The following is a 14719-nucleotide window of genomic DNA, read 5'->3' on the forward strand; positions in this document are numbered from 1 at the left end:
AAAGCTCTCTCACTCAATAAATTTTGGTCCACCTAAGTCATTTATTCTACTGATGGGATCTATCTCTAGAACATGGTCCACCTAGGGCCCCATTAAATATGGTGGACCAAAATATCCATAATTCCACAACATCCCTTCTTTCAATTTAAATATGACAGACTTTTCACTACTTAAGTTCAAAAAAAACCTATGCAAAACTCTTAGAGCACCTCCATGTTGCCAAGCACATGGATAGAGCCCACAAAGAGGAGAGAAACATAAGGGGTAAAAAAATCCCCTTGCCTTCAAGTCAAACTTGAAAGATAAGCTCCACTCTTGGTTCCGTCTATATTGCTCGAAATTTTTAAAAATGTCACTGTGTGCATGTTGGATTCTCCGAAAGTAATACATTTTTCAAGGATCTAACACAAGTTTGGCAACAGTTTTAGAAAGTATGAGCAACATGGGATTGAACAGTAAAGCGCAACACATGATGTGTGGTTTAAACTTTGTTGCTGACAATAACCTGATATATAGAAAAAGTAAAGGAACAAACTCATTATTCATTGAGTTTCGAACCATGCACCATCTAACTAGCCTCGGAAATTTCTGGATTATAAGAAAAAAAAAGTCAAACTTGGAGAATAGTTTGATACTGTTTGATCTTTCTAAAACTTTCACATGTATAAAATAGAATACTTTTAAGATGTTTCCTAAATTAGATAGAATTAAGAATACCATACCTCAGACCAATGCCATATGAGTCTAGCTAGCTCAGTCATTATCACCTAGTAAAGTGAGACGATTATCTTGAACTTTAAAGGGGTACAACGGCATGAATTGGGTAGTTCAAAAGATTCATCCTGAAGTAATATAATTCCCCTCTTCAGAAGTTAAAATATTTCTAACATATGTTCATATCTCATTATAACAGCTTGCCTTACCAAAAATAGAAAATTATGGAAAATAGAAACAATGATTCATATTATCCATCTAGCCTAGCCACACCTATCAGGAAATCTAATATGAATCATTGCCATGTTAGCATCCTAGATCTTTTCTCCTGTCTCATTCATCTTTATTTGTTTCCTGTACAATGTCCATAAATTGAAATATCCAAAGATGACTTTGTAACAATAGATGCCTTGTTCATCAGTCGGATTTTTAATTTTCTCCATTTTTTATAAGAATCTAAAAGACATAGGGAGAGGGAGACAGGCATAACTGATAGATGGATAAATATACATTTGATGGTCAGTTCTATGAATAAAAATCTTGAGTTGGAGGCATTGCGAGGAAAAAAATCAATTGAATCATTGGAGAGGGGGGTAGAAAGGAAACTGTGGGAGGAAGAAGTTTGTTTATAGGTTCAGAAGAGTGGTCCATGGTTGTCTCCTTGGTAACAAATATTATTTCCTGTTTTTTAACAATCTTATAATATAAGAAAATGGGAATTGAACTTCTTTTCAATGAGATCCAACATGACTTAAATTTCCCATTTCACAATGAACAAAGAACATAAAAAAATTCCACTGACAGAAAAGATTTAAACAAAAAGAAGAAAATCCAAAGAAGCAGTACATATATAGACAACCCATATGAGTTCCCATGCTGTTGAATCAACCATGCAGCAAACCTTTATCTACTGTCCCATATAGAATTGCTTCACCACCACATACAAAATTCTTGTAAAAATAAATATAATAAGAAAAGTCAGTTTCTAACCTTAAATTAATGAATGTAAAACACACAGCTCATGTTACTCAACTTGCTACATGCAAAGTGTTTGAATTTAACACTTCTCTACCAGGAAGCTACAGTTTCTATTATGTCCTTTTGCAGTGGAACTTACTTAGATTTTTTTTCCCTAACCTTGCAACAGGGGCAGAGCTATAGTTCTGCCTACAGGTTCGACACTGTTGAGAATACAATTAAATAATAAAAGTGTGCTTTCTCTAACAATTTAAGCTTTTAGATGAGATGGTCACACACTTCAACATACACAACTCAATAGCTTTAATTGGCTCAAACTTTGTATTTGTGTTTAAAATTTATTTACAACAACATACCCAGAGTATAATCCCACCAGCGGGATCTAGGGAGAATAGAGTGTACGCACACCTTACCGTTATCTCGTGAAGGTTAAAATTTATTTAATATGTATAAATAATTTACCCAAAAATCAGTAAGCTACTTTTTCTAGAATTCAGAACTCAAACTCATAATTATAGTTCTGCCTGCTTGAAAACCTATCATTAGACATCACTTTTACCAAGAGAGAAATACACATGGCCTGGGTCACTAACTATATCCTCAAAGTTCCATGAGGAAGCCCATTCCTTCATGCTCTGATAAGCAGTCAATTTGCAAGTGTTAACTTGAGTTGGATGGCGGGCACTATATCTTTGTATCTTACTGTTGCATGTCCTACTAGAAGAGTGGTGTATCCTCTGATTGGTGAAGTTAAAATATATGAAGCTTATATAGGTGTCCCATATAAAACATGAGATAATCGTGGCGGAGCATCCTTGTCCAAGGGGTGTCAATTTGTTGAAAAATCACACTGTATAGATAGAATAGATCAGAAAATTTATATAGATATACTATATGTTGAACCTCCCTTCCTTCTTCTGTATTTATTTTGACTTCACTTACTGAAATCATAGTCCACCAGTAGGCTTTCATAATCTGTGACTAATACTTTTGACCATTCCAGAAGAAATTTGAAAAATGAATTTCCATATCATTGTACTTTGAACATGGATTGAAAAGATGAAAGTTTTATTTTCGAAAACTACAAATCATCTTTCAGACTTCATACTGGAGATAGGTTGAAATGACTTTTGATAAGCTACTTATCACATTCAGTTTGGAACCAGAAGACAAATAGAATGATATTTTAAGCCAAGCTAAATCAAATGTGATATCATGGATCTATTATCAAAAGCACAAGCATTTGAAACTAAATCACAGACAAGCAGAATTGTTTTTACCAATAGTTAACATAGTTAATTATTATAAAAGGAATTACATTTCTATCAAAAAGAGTTAATTCAGATGCATGTTTAATTTGACACTATATACGTACATGAGGAGTTGCAATCACTAAAGTTCTTTTGATAACCGTGGTGTACGGGTTAGCTTGCACGCACCTCGACTACTTTACGAGTTCACGGATATTTGCTATCTCCCACCAGCATAGGTACCAGATAACTTTGTTCACCAAAGCTTGAGTTGCAAACACCAAAGTTTCACCGTCAAATTATTCTCTTTTTGGAAAGCATTTGATCAATTTCTCCACTCTTGTTGTACATGCTGACAATTTTCTTTGCATATTCTGGCATATGTCTGTCAGCTCTGCAATTTCCCAAAACTCACAATAGTGAGAGAAAAAAAATTACTGTAATCCCTCGCACTAGAACAAATATGAATTTCTACAAACCTTTCTTTTCCCCATTTGCGGACTACGTGTAAGTAATTTCTTATTGTGTGATAATCTAGCGAGTAACGTGCAAATTCTAGACCCTTCGGTCCAACCTGAACCAAGAGAAACAAGTTTAAGCACAGGGAATTTGTTATCGTTTCTGAAATTAACAAGTAAATGAACAAAAAGCTCTTACTATGTTGAGAAGAAATGCTATTAAATTTCCAACAAATTTTGGAGCAGGTTGAGAAGGACCTCTTCCTGGAAATTCAGAAAGTTTCTGCATGAGTCTTGCGAGATTGTCGAGAAGGTGTTCAAGAAAATATTTACATTAAGAACATAACAGAAAAGGATTTACTTCTCAGGATTCTGCCTTCAGCATACTGTAATCAACCGGGAGTATCATAACAAATGGAGTAATTGAAACAGTTAAGCGACTTAAATAGCTAAACCCACTTGACTTATAAGGATTAAAACAAATTAAGATTAATCTAAAATAAACAGTCGATGAGATGTGCAACATACTATAGAAGTAAACAAAGCAGTAACCTGTTATGCTTGTATATACATAACATACATGCTAATGAATGTTAACGAAATAAATTGAGATTCACCTACAATCAATACTCTTACTTCCAGAAAAAATTGATAAGATCATACGTGTTGAAATAGCTAAACGAAGGGAGTTTTGTAATGGAATCAGAATCAGCAACACTTGTACATCTAAGATATTCATAAAATGAGGCTGGTCCAAGCGTAGTGATAAATTCATCAAACAATGCATAACTTGAACAAGCAAATATTAGAAAATGGACTCAGCATCAAGAAATGATTGAGGTTGCATAATCCCTACATTTCATACTTTTCAACAACATTGAAGGGGGAAAAAGTCAGGCTGTTGATGTTTGCGCATGGACCCACCAAAGAACAGTACAAAACCCGAGAGCAGATATCAAATACTGAACCAGCATGGGGTACAGAGAGAGCTTGCTTAGTAATTACTTTGAAATTAATAAATATCACAAGATGATACCACATACCAAATTTTGCTTCATCATCTGCCTTCACAGTTTCCATGACAAATGGACGTCGTTTACCCTGAAATAAGATGCATGCTTTGAAATAATTATATTACAAGAAAGAGTTTAAAAGGAAAAGTTGTGGGATGCAGCATCATTATTACACTACTTATCGTAGGAGTAATTTCCAAAAGGTTCTCGATAAGGCTTAGCATTTCTCTACCACGTTCATTTCTGCATTTGGAATATGTAAAAGTAACTCTTAAACAAGCTTATTAGAGCAAACATCATGTCCTTTTGTCATGTCAAAGGGTTAAAAGATTTGGCATTACTTTACCTGACAGTAACATACTGGGGATGCTGCATCATGCTGATTCCGCTATATTTCGGCACACCCATGTATCCCACCACCAAATCCTGGAAAGTTCCTTGAAGGTAAGATTTGAAATGTTGGCATGCAAGGGATATTAAGCTTTGCTTTTATTCAGAAGAAATAATCTAATGTTTGCAAACTACCATAATGAAGAATGTTTTAGGAACAAAAATACTTAACTGTCATGGATAATAAAAAATGTTATTAAATCTTTAATGATAAGTATTACGGAAAACCTTAAAGAGCAGAGTTATGAAAGGGAACATAATCCATTACTGTCCAGGACCAAAAAGAGTTCGCTACGAAATTCCCTTCTGGACCTCAACCACTAAATCTCATCACAAGATTTTATCTTTATTTAAAAAAAAAAAAAAAAAAAAAAAAAAAAACTGGTAATGTTGAATCTTGTCTCCAGATTTGGCACAAGCTTTCACTTGAAAAAACAGTTGGAGCAAATTAGTAGCTGGGTCTAGCTCTAAAACTTATAGATTCCTCAATGCTCGAGGCTGCCTTTGCAAAACCTCTGTGCACATGCTGCTCTTGGATGTTTTTTTTCTCAGTATTCTCTGTGAAAACTTATTATGCAATATATCAGGGCGTTTAATTACGAACAGAGAACTCACCGCCAAGCCATTTGTGTAGTCAAAACAGCTGTAATATAGAAGGAAAGAGTAGTTTACGGATCAGCACAATATTCCGAAGAACTATAGACAGGAAAATAATATATATGATAAATTGTAATATAGGACATTAACCTTGTAAAAAGCAATTGAAATACCTGTAACAAGATGGCGCAATAACATCAACTAAATCATTTGCTGGTAAACAGAAATACGGAACCTGCTTAGTGAAATATATAGATCTGAATAAACAGCATTCAGATAAAACAAAAGATACGAAAAAGAAGACACTATTTTACCTCTTCAATATGGCCATCCAAATGCTTCAGATGGACCTGTTGAAATGTAGAGCTTAGACAGGTGCTTCAACTGATTAGAAAACTATCATATGTAATTCTATAGTATATCCTTCAAATCATAATAAAAGTAGAAAGCTAAAATATGATTTTATAGGATTAACTGTGAAATTTTTTCATCTACGAGGGTGACGAAGAACATATGATCTTAACTCCATCAAATTTAACGTGGCACCAGCGGACAAGGCACGGTATTTAAGATATTAGTTTGACTTGTGTATATTATAGGTAGTAGTTGAGGAAAATATTAAATATTTTGTTAAAACAAATTAGTTTGACACAGAAAAAATGTCAAACCAAACCTTGAAATTTTGACTAGTCAAAAGAATTTAAATACCGGAAAATAATGAAGTTGTATGAAATTATATTGTGTCAGATTTTTGTACGCCCAAAAATAAAAAGATTGTCATATAAATTTATCAGGATGGAGATAATATGATGTATTGAAATGCATCTTCATGAGGGAACTTACCTCACCAACCAAATAAAAACACATTCTAGACAGAGCACCCTAGTCATCAGGGTAAGAAAGGTTGTTTAGCTAAGTTTTAGAATACAACAAAATCAGAAAACATATCAGCAGGACAAACACAGAGAATATAGAAGTTGGTTTCCTTGTTCTTATACTTGAATAGATAGAATTCCAAGATCACAGAGGTTATGCATAGGTTGTCTCACAAGAAAGGTCAGCTTGTCATGAAAGAGTAACAGGAGCACGCCTTTTTTTCTTTATGAAAGTAATATAACAGGAGCATACCTTGTAGTCTTGCATAAACTCATAGTGGAGAACTGTTTCAGGTTCACTGCTAGCGGCCTTCAGAAACTTATCTAAGCCTTCTCGTGGTCCATTATCCACTGTCAAGAAACAACTGTTAGTATAGGTCTATACTGGCTAAAATACCTCACAGGGAAAAGGAGATTCTTATGAAAAGCAGTTTAGACAATCCCACTAACTATATATCATAAAAGATTCCATTGAATCTTATCCAGTTTGTCCACTTACTATACGTCTTATTTTCCCTCCTTACATGGTGCACAAACTGGAAAAAATTCAGTTGACTCTTTTTTGGGATCCTAACAACTAACAAGGACTCCTCCGAATGATGTTAATAGATCAAACCTTTTGTTATTTATCAAAAATAAATAGATTAAATCTTTTGTCCAAACAGACGTTATTGTTACCATCATCAAATATCTAGCAGTTGGTAGCTATATTAGACATGATGAAAGGTGTGAGAAAAGGGTTACCACAGTTGGTGCCTAGTACATAAAGCTTTTCCAGATTCAGATATTGTTCCACTGATCTTAAAGCTGCAAGTTAGGAAATTGCTCTGCTTATGATACAGAAATGTAATGACAAACAGCAACTTTAAAGCAGAGACGAAGAGATCATAACAACACGAATACCTTGAACTTGGCAGCCAACACCACAGAAGAGAAGGCGCTTCACACCAGCTGCCTGTTTCCAGGAAAAATATTGCTTACTTCAACATTTGAATGACATTATACAACGCATGACATAACTCAGAGAAAACGGGAATTTCTTAAAACCCAAATTTTAACTCATTAGAGCATGCACGACTAGAAAGTGTGAAATTCCATGCGATTGCATTGTTGTGAGAAGAAAAAACTATAAGCCTACCTTACAAGTGTGAAATGCAGGTGGTTGAAATAAAGTAGATTTATAAATGAGAAATTACATCTTTACAAAAAAGATATTCAAATAATAAAAAATGAGAAATTACACAAGGTATAAGGCACATACAACAGAATGATTATTTTATACATTAATGGGAAAGGAGGAAAAATCAAGAAGTGCTTTGTGACATCCTACGAGAACAAAGCCAACAACAACTATGCATCAATACCAAGCAAGTTGTGGTCACCTATATGAATCCCTACTTGACCATGTTGCTCCATTTAATACATCTCAGACAAACATTATACAAATTAAAAGTGAAAAGATTCAAAAACAACCACAAAATTCATGGCCATTGTATATTCTTTTCATTAATTTGGCATTTTGCCATGTATTGGAAAAAAAAGGTCCAAAGAAGCACAGGGGATTCAACAGAAACTGAAGGGTTAAAAGGGACCACAAAGGATTCACCAGAAGCTACTTAATATATCATCAATCAGAAACAATACCATTATCCGGTTTCACCTTTTTTCCAGCTTCTTACTTATCTAAAGATGATAGATCGATAAGAGATTAATCCATTAAAAAAAATCCATCCTTATGGTCGTATTTCTGTTTTCAATATCACAATCTGCTCATGTACAGCTATTCCAAACTTCCAGACGTCATAGTTGTACTTAGGAACATTTTCAAATATTCCAAAACAGGGTTACCATATTTCATTCAAAGAGTAGAACCCTTTCCTAAAGAAGCTCCTAACTAGACTGGCTTCAACTGTAGGTGCATATTCAATGTGTCATAAAGCTTGGCATATGATAGGATGGATGAAAGAGCCTGATACTTCCCAAAGGAAAGGGAGAAAGTATTTGGGGAAAAACAACCTCACATGCTTAAAACGAAGTCAAAAAAATAACCTACGACCTTCCAACGAATAGAGAGGAAACATTTGGCGAAAAGACTCTGACATTGCCAGGAAAGGAGCTCAGCTTGAACCATCATATGAAGCAAATCAAGAAAGCAAAAGAGCTGCTCTTAGTGAAATACCCGATTGGGGCAAATTATAAAGCATAGCTACACAAGTTTCAATTACCTACTAAGGAGAGAGAGGACATTTTCAATCCATGACAACATGCTCCATTTAGAAATTTGACAGAGTGACACAAATTATAATCGATGAAAACAAAAGAAAAACACAGATTCTGATGTTAACAGAAGTGAAAGAAGAAACCTCAACTAAGGCAAGAGTATTTAGATTAGGAGACAGTGTCGGCTTAACACCTTTAGCTGCTATAACTTCCTCTGGAGTCCTATTAAAAACATGAAAGTAGAGAGGAGGACGGAAATGGTTAAATTAAACCACTAGAATATCAACATGAAAATAAAATAGCACAGAAATTCCAGTCACAAACCTTGCCAGGACAGGTCGAGGAATAAATCGATCTTCCGGATCACTAAAATAACGTAAAAAAGAAGGTAAGAGTCATCAATTGCTGGATAATAAGTAGAAAAAAAGAAAACAAAAAATAAGTGAGAAACCAAAATTTCAAAAGCATAACTCACACACAACGGAAGTAACCAGGAGGGAGAACTAAATTCTTTTTAACCAAATTGGATGCAAGACATACCTCTGAACACAAATAACAGCTTCCACCATCCTAGCTTTTAGCATCTCCACAGCAATAGTTGTCACTATCCCCGTCCATTGAGCTCCTGAATGCCATAAAGAAAACAAAGGAATAAGAATCCAGATGGTTCATAAGAAATTGACACATAGTAAAAACTCATTCAAGGAAAAATCTGATAGATCTCACAAGAATCAAACACATTCTTATAATGACTTAGAGGAGCACAAGAAAACAAACAATTGTACATTTGAACTAGAATCGTAAGAGCATTCAAAGTTGTACCTTCCACAGGCTTAGTTTTACGAGCATACAATAGATTCTCATACACCCCCATATAAGTCTCATCCAAGGAATCTTCTTTCCGTCCTCGTCCATGGACAATAGGTTCCAAAGCCTGAAGAAGATGTAAGGAACAGTCAGTTTCAAAAAGAAGATGTCAGAAAACTGACATTATCAGGTTACTTTTTCATCAAAAACATTATCTGAATAGTGATTACTTTGAGCTACTTCATATAAATTTTGACCAAAAGAGCAGATCCTAGATAGCATAGCATGACTAAGTTGAGAGCGCATTCTAAGGAAGTGCTACTCATAGCTAGCAACTGAAGTTTTTTAGCGAGTAATCAAATCATTCTTTCTCATAGAAGAACAAATATGCACCCCCTATCTATCACCCTCCACCCACCAGTCAAACTAAAGCAAGAAAAAATTTCAAACTTTACCAAGTTCCTTCGGATGATGTCCTGCTTGTGAATCTCAAAGAGGACAAAAGAAGAAAAAGAAACTTGTATAGAATTGGGAGAAAAATTTTGACATGTCACGAGATTACGATGTACCTGTACACTATGCTGGGCTGTATGATGTTATTAAACAAAAATTAAAAAAAAGAAAAAAAAAAGAGGAGGACAGATGTACACCTAGTGAAGACCTTGATGGAGGTCTATGAATGTTTCCCCATTCTCCTATGAGGAGTTGTGGTTCAGTATAACATTATCCAAACCATTTATTTCAGTACGACGAGATTATGTTAACAACGAGAGAAACCACTCTTATGATCGTCCAAAAAATGTACACTGTAACTTGTGTAATTTATAGATCTATAGTAATGCTTAAAATTTCATTTATTCTCATATCTTGTCAACATTCAAGCAGCATACCTTTTACCCAAGAGAGTGAAACAGAAAAATAAAAGTCAAACATGCTTGTGAAAAGATTAGTTGAGGTCGGGGGTGCGTACAGGAGAACCCATCAAGTTCCAGTATGCAACTTTTCCTAATACCAAAGTATCAACATCTCTCATGCTCCCTATAAGTGGATTTTAATGAAAATAGAGTGACCAAAGAGTGATGAATTCAATTTCACACAAGCAAATAGTGCATAATACTGTATTAGTGAGCAAGAACCAGTACTCTCTCTGAACATCTAATTCTAGCTTGCAAACTTTTCTTATGACATCCACAGTACACTGCAATAACACAGCCAAGTCTTGTTGCACTGCCCACATAGTACATATACATGAGATGTAAAACCATATGGATGAGACAGCTTTTGAAAGGACACAAAAGACAAACTGAAATTCACAGCTGCATGTGACAATGTAAGCATGCTATAATCAAACTCCAGTTATTTATTACTGACCAACTTAAGGAATGAAAACTAAGCATAAACAATAAAACTGCAACTAAAGCAAAAAGTATCATGACTTGTAAAGAAGCAGGAGAAAGACTCACTTCAATTCTAGACATTCCATCCCCCAAGAAAGCACATGCATTCTTGACATGGGCAATGTAGTAAGTGTCGCACAAACCGCAGTGGCTGCAAACCAGAAAAACTTATACTACCATAACGATTAAGAGAATGTCACAAAATTTACCAGGAGTTTAGCATGAGGATGAGTGTTGAAAGTTGATACTAAAATTATAATAAAAGCACTGAATTAGTATATAATAGTTTTACTTATAATGTATGACATTCGTGTCAACATCAGCACTTATTTTTCAGTCTTCCAAGCAATACTTTATCATTCCTAGCAAGCTCAAAATATAACAGCAGTTTCAAACTATTTTTGTTTCTATTCTACAAAATTTAATCCAACTTAGGTTGAATTAAGTACAACCAAAGTCCTTTTCAGGTTTTACACAGGAAATAGCTAAAACATTTTCACGTGCTTAACTAATTTGAACGGAAAGCTATGATGCTTCAAAGATCCAATGACATGCTTCCTCCTTTTCAAATTGAATATTTCACCTTCTTTTTTTTACTTCATGCCAAAATAACGTCCAATCTCCTCATATTTTAATTATAGAGTTCTTTCACATTTACTATGAAATTCATGAAAATTGACTCACAATAGTTTCCTAAAAGAAAAACTTTTCAACTACAAAATTGTTGAGTCCCATATTGGAAGTTGGATAGAGAACTTGGTTCCCTTATATAGTCTTGGGTAAACATCGTCTCATGAGCTAGCTTGTTGTGATGAGTTAGTCTCAATAACATTATTTCTTATAATAGTATCAGAATTGAACACATCTTAATTCTTAGTTTACCCATGTTTGGACTAAGTTAGCCTCAAGGTTCATTTCTTATCAACAATGTTAAAGATCCAAAAAAAAAAAAATGAGACCCACTCTTCTTTAAATATTCCAACAAAATACTCAATTTATATCAGTAAAGATGAAAACTTCAATTTAAAAACAAAACAAAAAGAACAGAGTAATGAACCTGCAGTGATCTTTAGCTGGATAAGTCCCACCAGGAGGAATGGGTCGAGATTTTTCCCTCCAATCTTCTCTAATTTTCATTGATTTTGGATTTTGATTTGTATCTGTTGAATAATTCAAACAAAGTTTAAGTTTTTTTCTTAAAACTCATAGCAAAAGTTTGTCTTTTTTTGTTAAAAAAAAAAAAACTTTTGAATGTAGAAATGGAGAGAAAGAGAACCTTGTTGTTGAGAAGAAGAAGAAATAGTGTAAAATTTGAAAGGTAAAGTATTGAGTTTTCCAGTGAGAAACGCCATTGTTGTTCTGTGTATCTGCACAAGTGTTTTGCGCCACAAATTATATCAAATGAGATTCTTTTAATCGTGGAATGAATTAACGACGTCGTTTCGATACTTGATTGAGTTTTTTTTCTTCTTTTTTTTTTAAAATGAGTGAACTTTTAAATATTTAGATAATTAGGCAAGGGAAAAGGAAACACGTGTATCTCGAGATATATAGGTCAAAAATTAGATGTAATTTATTTTATATATACTATATCAAAGTAGATTCGCATGTATATACATAAACAATTCTCGCTCACCTCCTTCTCATCTCGCTCGCGTATCTGATTTCTTTGATACATGTAAATCAATCAAATACATTTAAATACATATATCTAGTATGGCCATCACGTAACATGTCATTTCACTAACAGTTAAAAGGTATATAACTAAAATCATATAGTCATTTGCATGAATGCCCCAAATAAGGGTGGTTTTAAATTTTATTCCTCAAATCAATAGTCTTTAATTTTTGGCCTTCAACATTTTAGGTAATAAAAAAGCGGTCAAAAATATCAATAACATTGAAAATACAATCGTAAGGTATAAATTATGTCTTATAAAACTTATGTCTTTATTGGCATAAATTCAATTTAGAGCCCGTTTGGATTGGCTTATAAGTTACTTATAAGTTGTTTTCAGCTTTTAAGAGTGTTTGACTAGCTAACTTAAAGTTATTTTGTTCTTAAAATAAGCCTCAATAAATAATTGGGTTTGTTTGGATGGACTTATTTTAAGTAGTTTATAAGTTGTTTTAACTTATAAGTCAAAAAAAATAAGTTGAGTTGCACCTACTTATTTTTTATTAACTTATAAACAGTTTTCAACTTATAAATTACTTAAAATAAGTCAATTCAAACAAATTCTTAAACCACTATACCTTATGAAGTTCATAACTCACAAATTATGCCTTATAAGCCGCAACTTAATTCCTACAAAGTCATGTCTTAGGATGCATAACTTAATTTTTTTGCGAATTAAATACTATATGGCTTACCCACTGGCCAAAATTAAAGACCACCCTAAATAGGGACAATCCATGTAAAAACTTCAAGTATAGACCCAAAAAAAAAGAAGGGAAAATAACATTTATACCCTCAAAAAGGAAAGTATTTATTTTTAAATACCCCATTATTTTTATATTCCTTTTTATTTTTAAATAGCATAAATTTATTTTAAAATTTACGCGCTGACATCAATACCGATAGGATATCAATATACCTAGAGGTGTACAAAAATCGAACCTACCGATAAATCGAACCGAAAAAAGTGTTATTGAATTAACGATTATTTAATGATTTTGTAAAAAATAATTATTGAATTATCGATTCGATATTGATTTTATAATATTGGGTAAACCGATAATCCATTAAGACTATAATAGTTTACTAATTTAATTTTTAGTTTTTACTCATAAACAAAAAATACTAATATAAATTTATAATCAGTTAATCATTATATAATACTATTTAATATTTTAATATTTACCCTTTAGGCTTTGCCACCTTAGATTGTAAACTGAGAATGAACCATTAAAGACCAAAATATATTTACTGTTAAATAAATGTGACTTTAATAATTTTTTCTTAAGAAAAAAGCCCAATCCTATTGTTAAAAATTCCCCACCACCATATTGACCCCACTTGAGTTACAAGCCCAAATTACTGAGCTCGGCCGCAATAATCATTACAATATTAATTATAAGCAACTATGGGTAGATGTTAAATGACGATGTGGGATACAGTGCAAAACATAAGATATTGTGAGAGGTATTACTAACTCACACTGACATGATATTTGTGTGAGGAAATTTTTAATGTCCACTTCGAGGGAATACGATGAAACAAAGGAAATCTTTCATTACAAAATTTTTTATATATATTTCCATATCAAGCATTTTCATAAATCAGTGATATATTTGTTGTTTTAGTAATCTTTCATTCTTTCTTTCCTGCCACATTTGGGTACATGCTATAGTTACTCAAACATTACCATCTTATTTGTTAAGTTGCTTTTTCTTTGGAATGAAAAGCAATAGCGGAACAAGACTTTCACTAACGAAATTCAAATTATACATGAAAATAATTTTAATTTTATACATATAATATGATTTTTCGTCAAATAGGGTTTAGATGAATCTCTTACTCTTTACATGCTTCCGCCCCTGATGAGAAGAAAGTGAAAAATGAGATTTGAAGTTTATACTAACTGACAAAAAAAATTGATTTTTAAGCAAAAAGGTTACCAGACTTGGTAAGCACTAACCTGACCTGTTATCGTTTCACTGCGCAAAATTCGTTGGTCTATGATACATTGTTGGCAAAATAAAATCTAATTAGTGGAATACTTTATATTTATAAAAAGTAAAAAAAAAATATGCAAGTAATACTTAATTCTGCCCTATAATTAATATGTAAAAACATAAAATATATTGGAGTACCAAAAACCCATTAAAGACTAACAAAATGGGGGCTTGCAGTTGGTATTTTGTGTGATAAAAAAAGTGTCACAAAGATTTAAAAGGTAAGTTTTATAAGGTGGACGTTTGACGAACTATGTAGTATGGGATGAAGTGTTGGCCGGTCAAGAACTTACACATCAAAAAAATGAAAGTAGCAAAAATGAAAATGTTGATATGGATGTG

General features: G+C 33.2%; 1 protein-coding gene across 5 annotated transcripts; it reads right to left on the reverse strand.

Moving 5' to 3' along the window:
* Positions 1–1487: 1487 nt before the first annotated feature.
* LOC129883213 (7-hydroxymethyl chlorophyll a reductase, chloroplastic) lies at positions 1488–12096 on the reverse strand. 5 transcript variants are annotated; one of them, XR_008765885.1, is made up of 20 exons: positions 11976–12096; positions 11757–11859; positions 10766–10850; positions 9318–9429; positions 9036–9120; positions 8820–8861; positions 8639–8717; positions 7179–7230; positions 7020–7082; positions 6529–6626; positions 5715–5750; positions 5574–5635; positions 5419–5446; positions 4760–4839; positions 4587–4656; positions 4444–4501; positions 3600–3664; positions 3422–3516; positions 3132–3336; positions 1488–1664 (listed from the first exon to the last, which is right to left on the reverse strand). XR_008765885.1 is itself a non-coding variant. In XM_055957822.1 (19 exons), exons 1-19 carry the CDS (start codon positions 12049–12051, stop codon positions 3237–3239), a joined length of 1383 nt encoding a protein of 460 aa, XP_055813797.1. In that variant the 5' UTR covers positions 12052–12096; the 3' UTR covers positions 2947–3236. The 5 variants fall into 5 exon arrangements, 4 of the variants coding, with proteins under 4 accessions (XP_055813797.1, XP_055813795.1, XP_055813799.1 ...); XM_055957822.1 differs by lacking the exon at positions 1488–1664 and having other exon boundaries at positions 2947–3336; positions 8645–8717; XM_055957820.1 differs by lacking the exon at positions 1488–1664 and having other exon boundaries at positions 2947–3336.
* Positions 12097–14719: the final 2623 nt, after the last annotated feature.

Source organism: Solanum dulcamara, chromosome 3, assembly GCF_947179165.1.
Source record: "Solanum dulcamara chromosome 3, daSolDulc1.2, whole genome shotgun sequence".
NCBI lineage: Eukaryota > Viridiplantae > Streptophyta > Magnoliopsida > Solanales > Solanaceae > Solanum > Solanum dulcamara.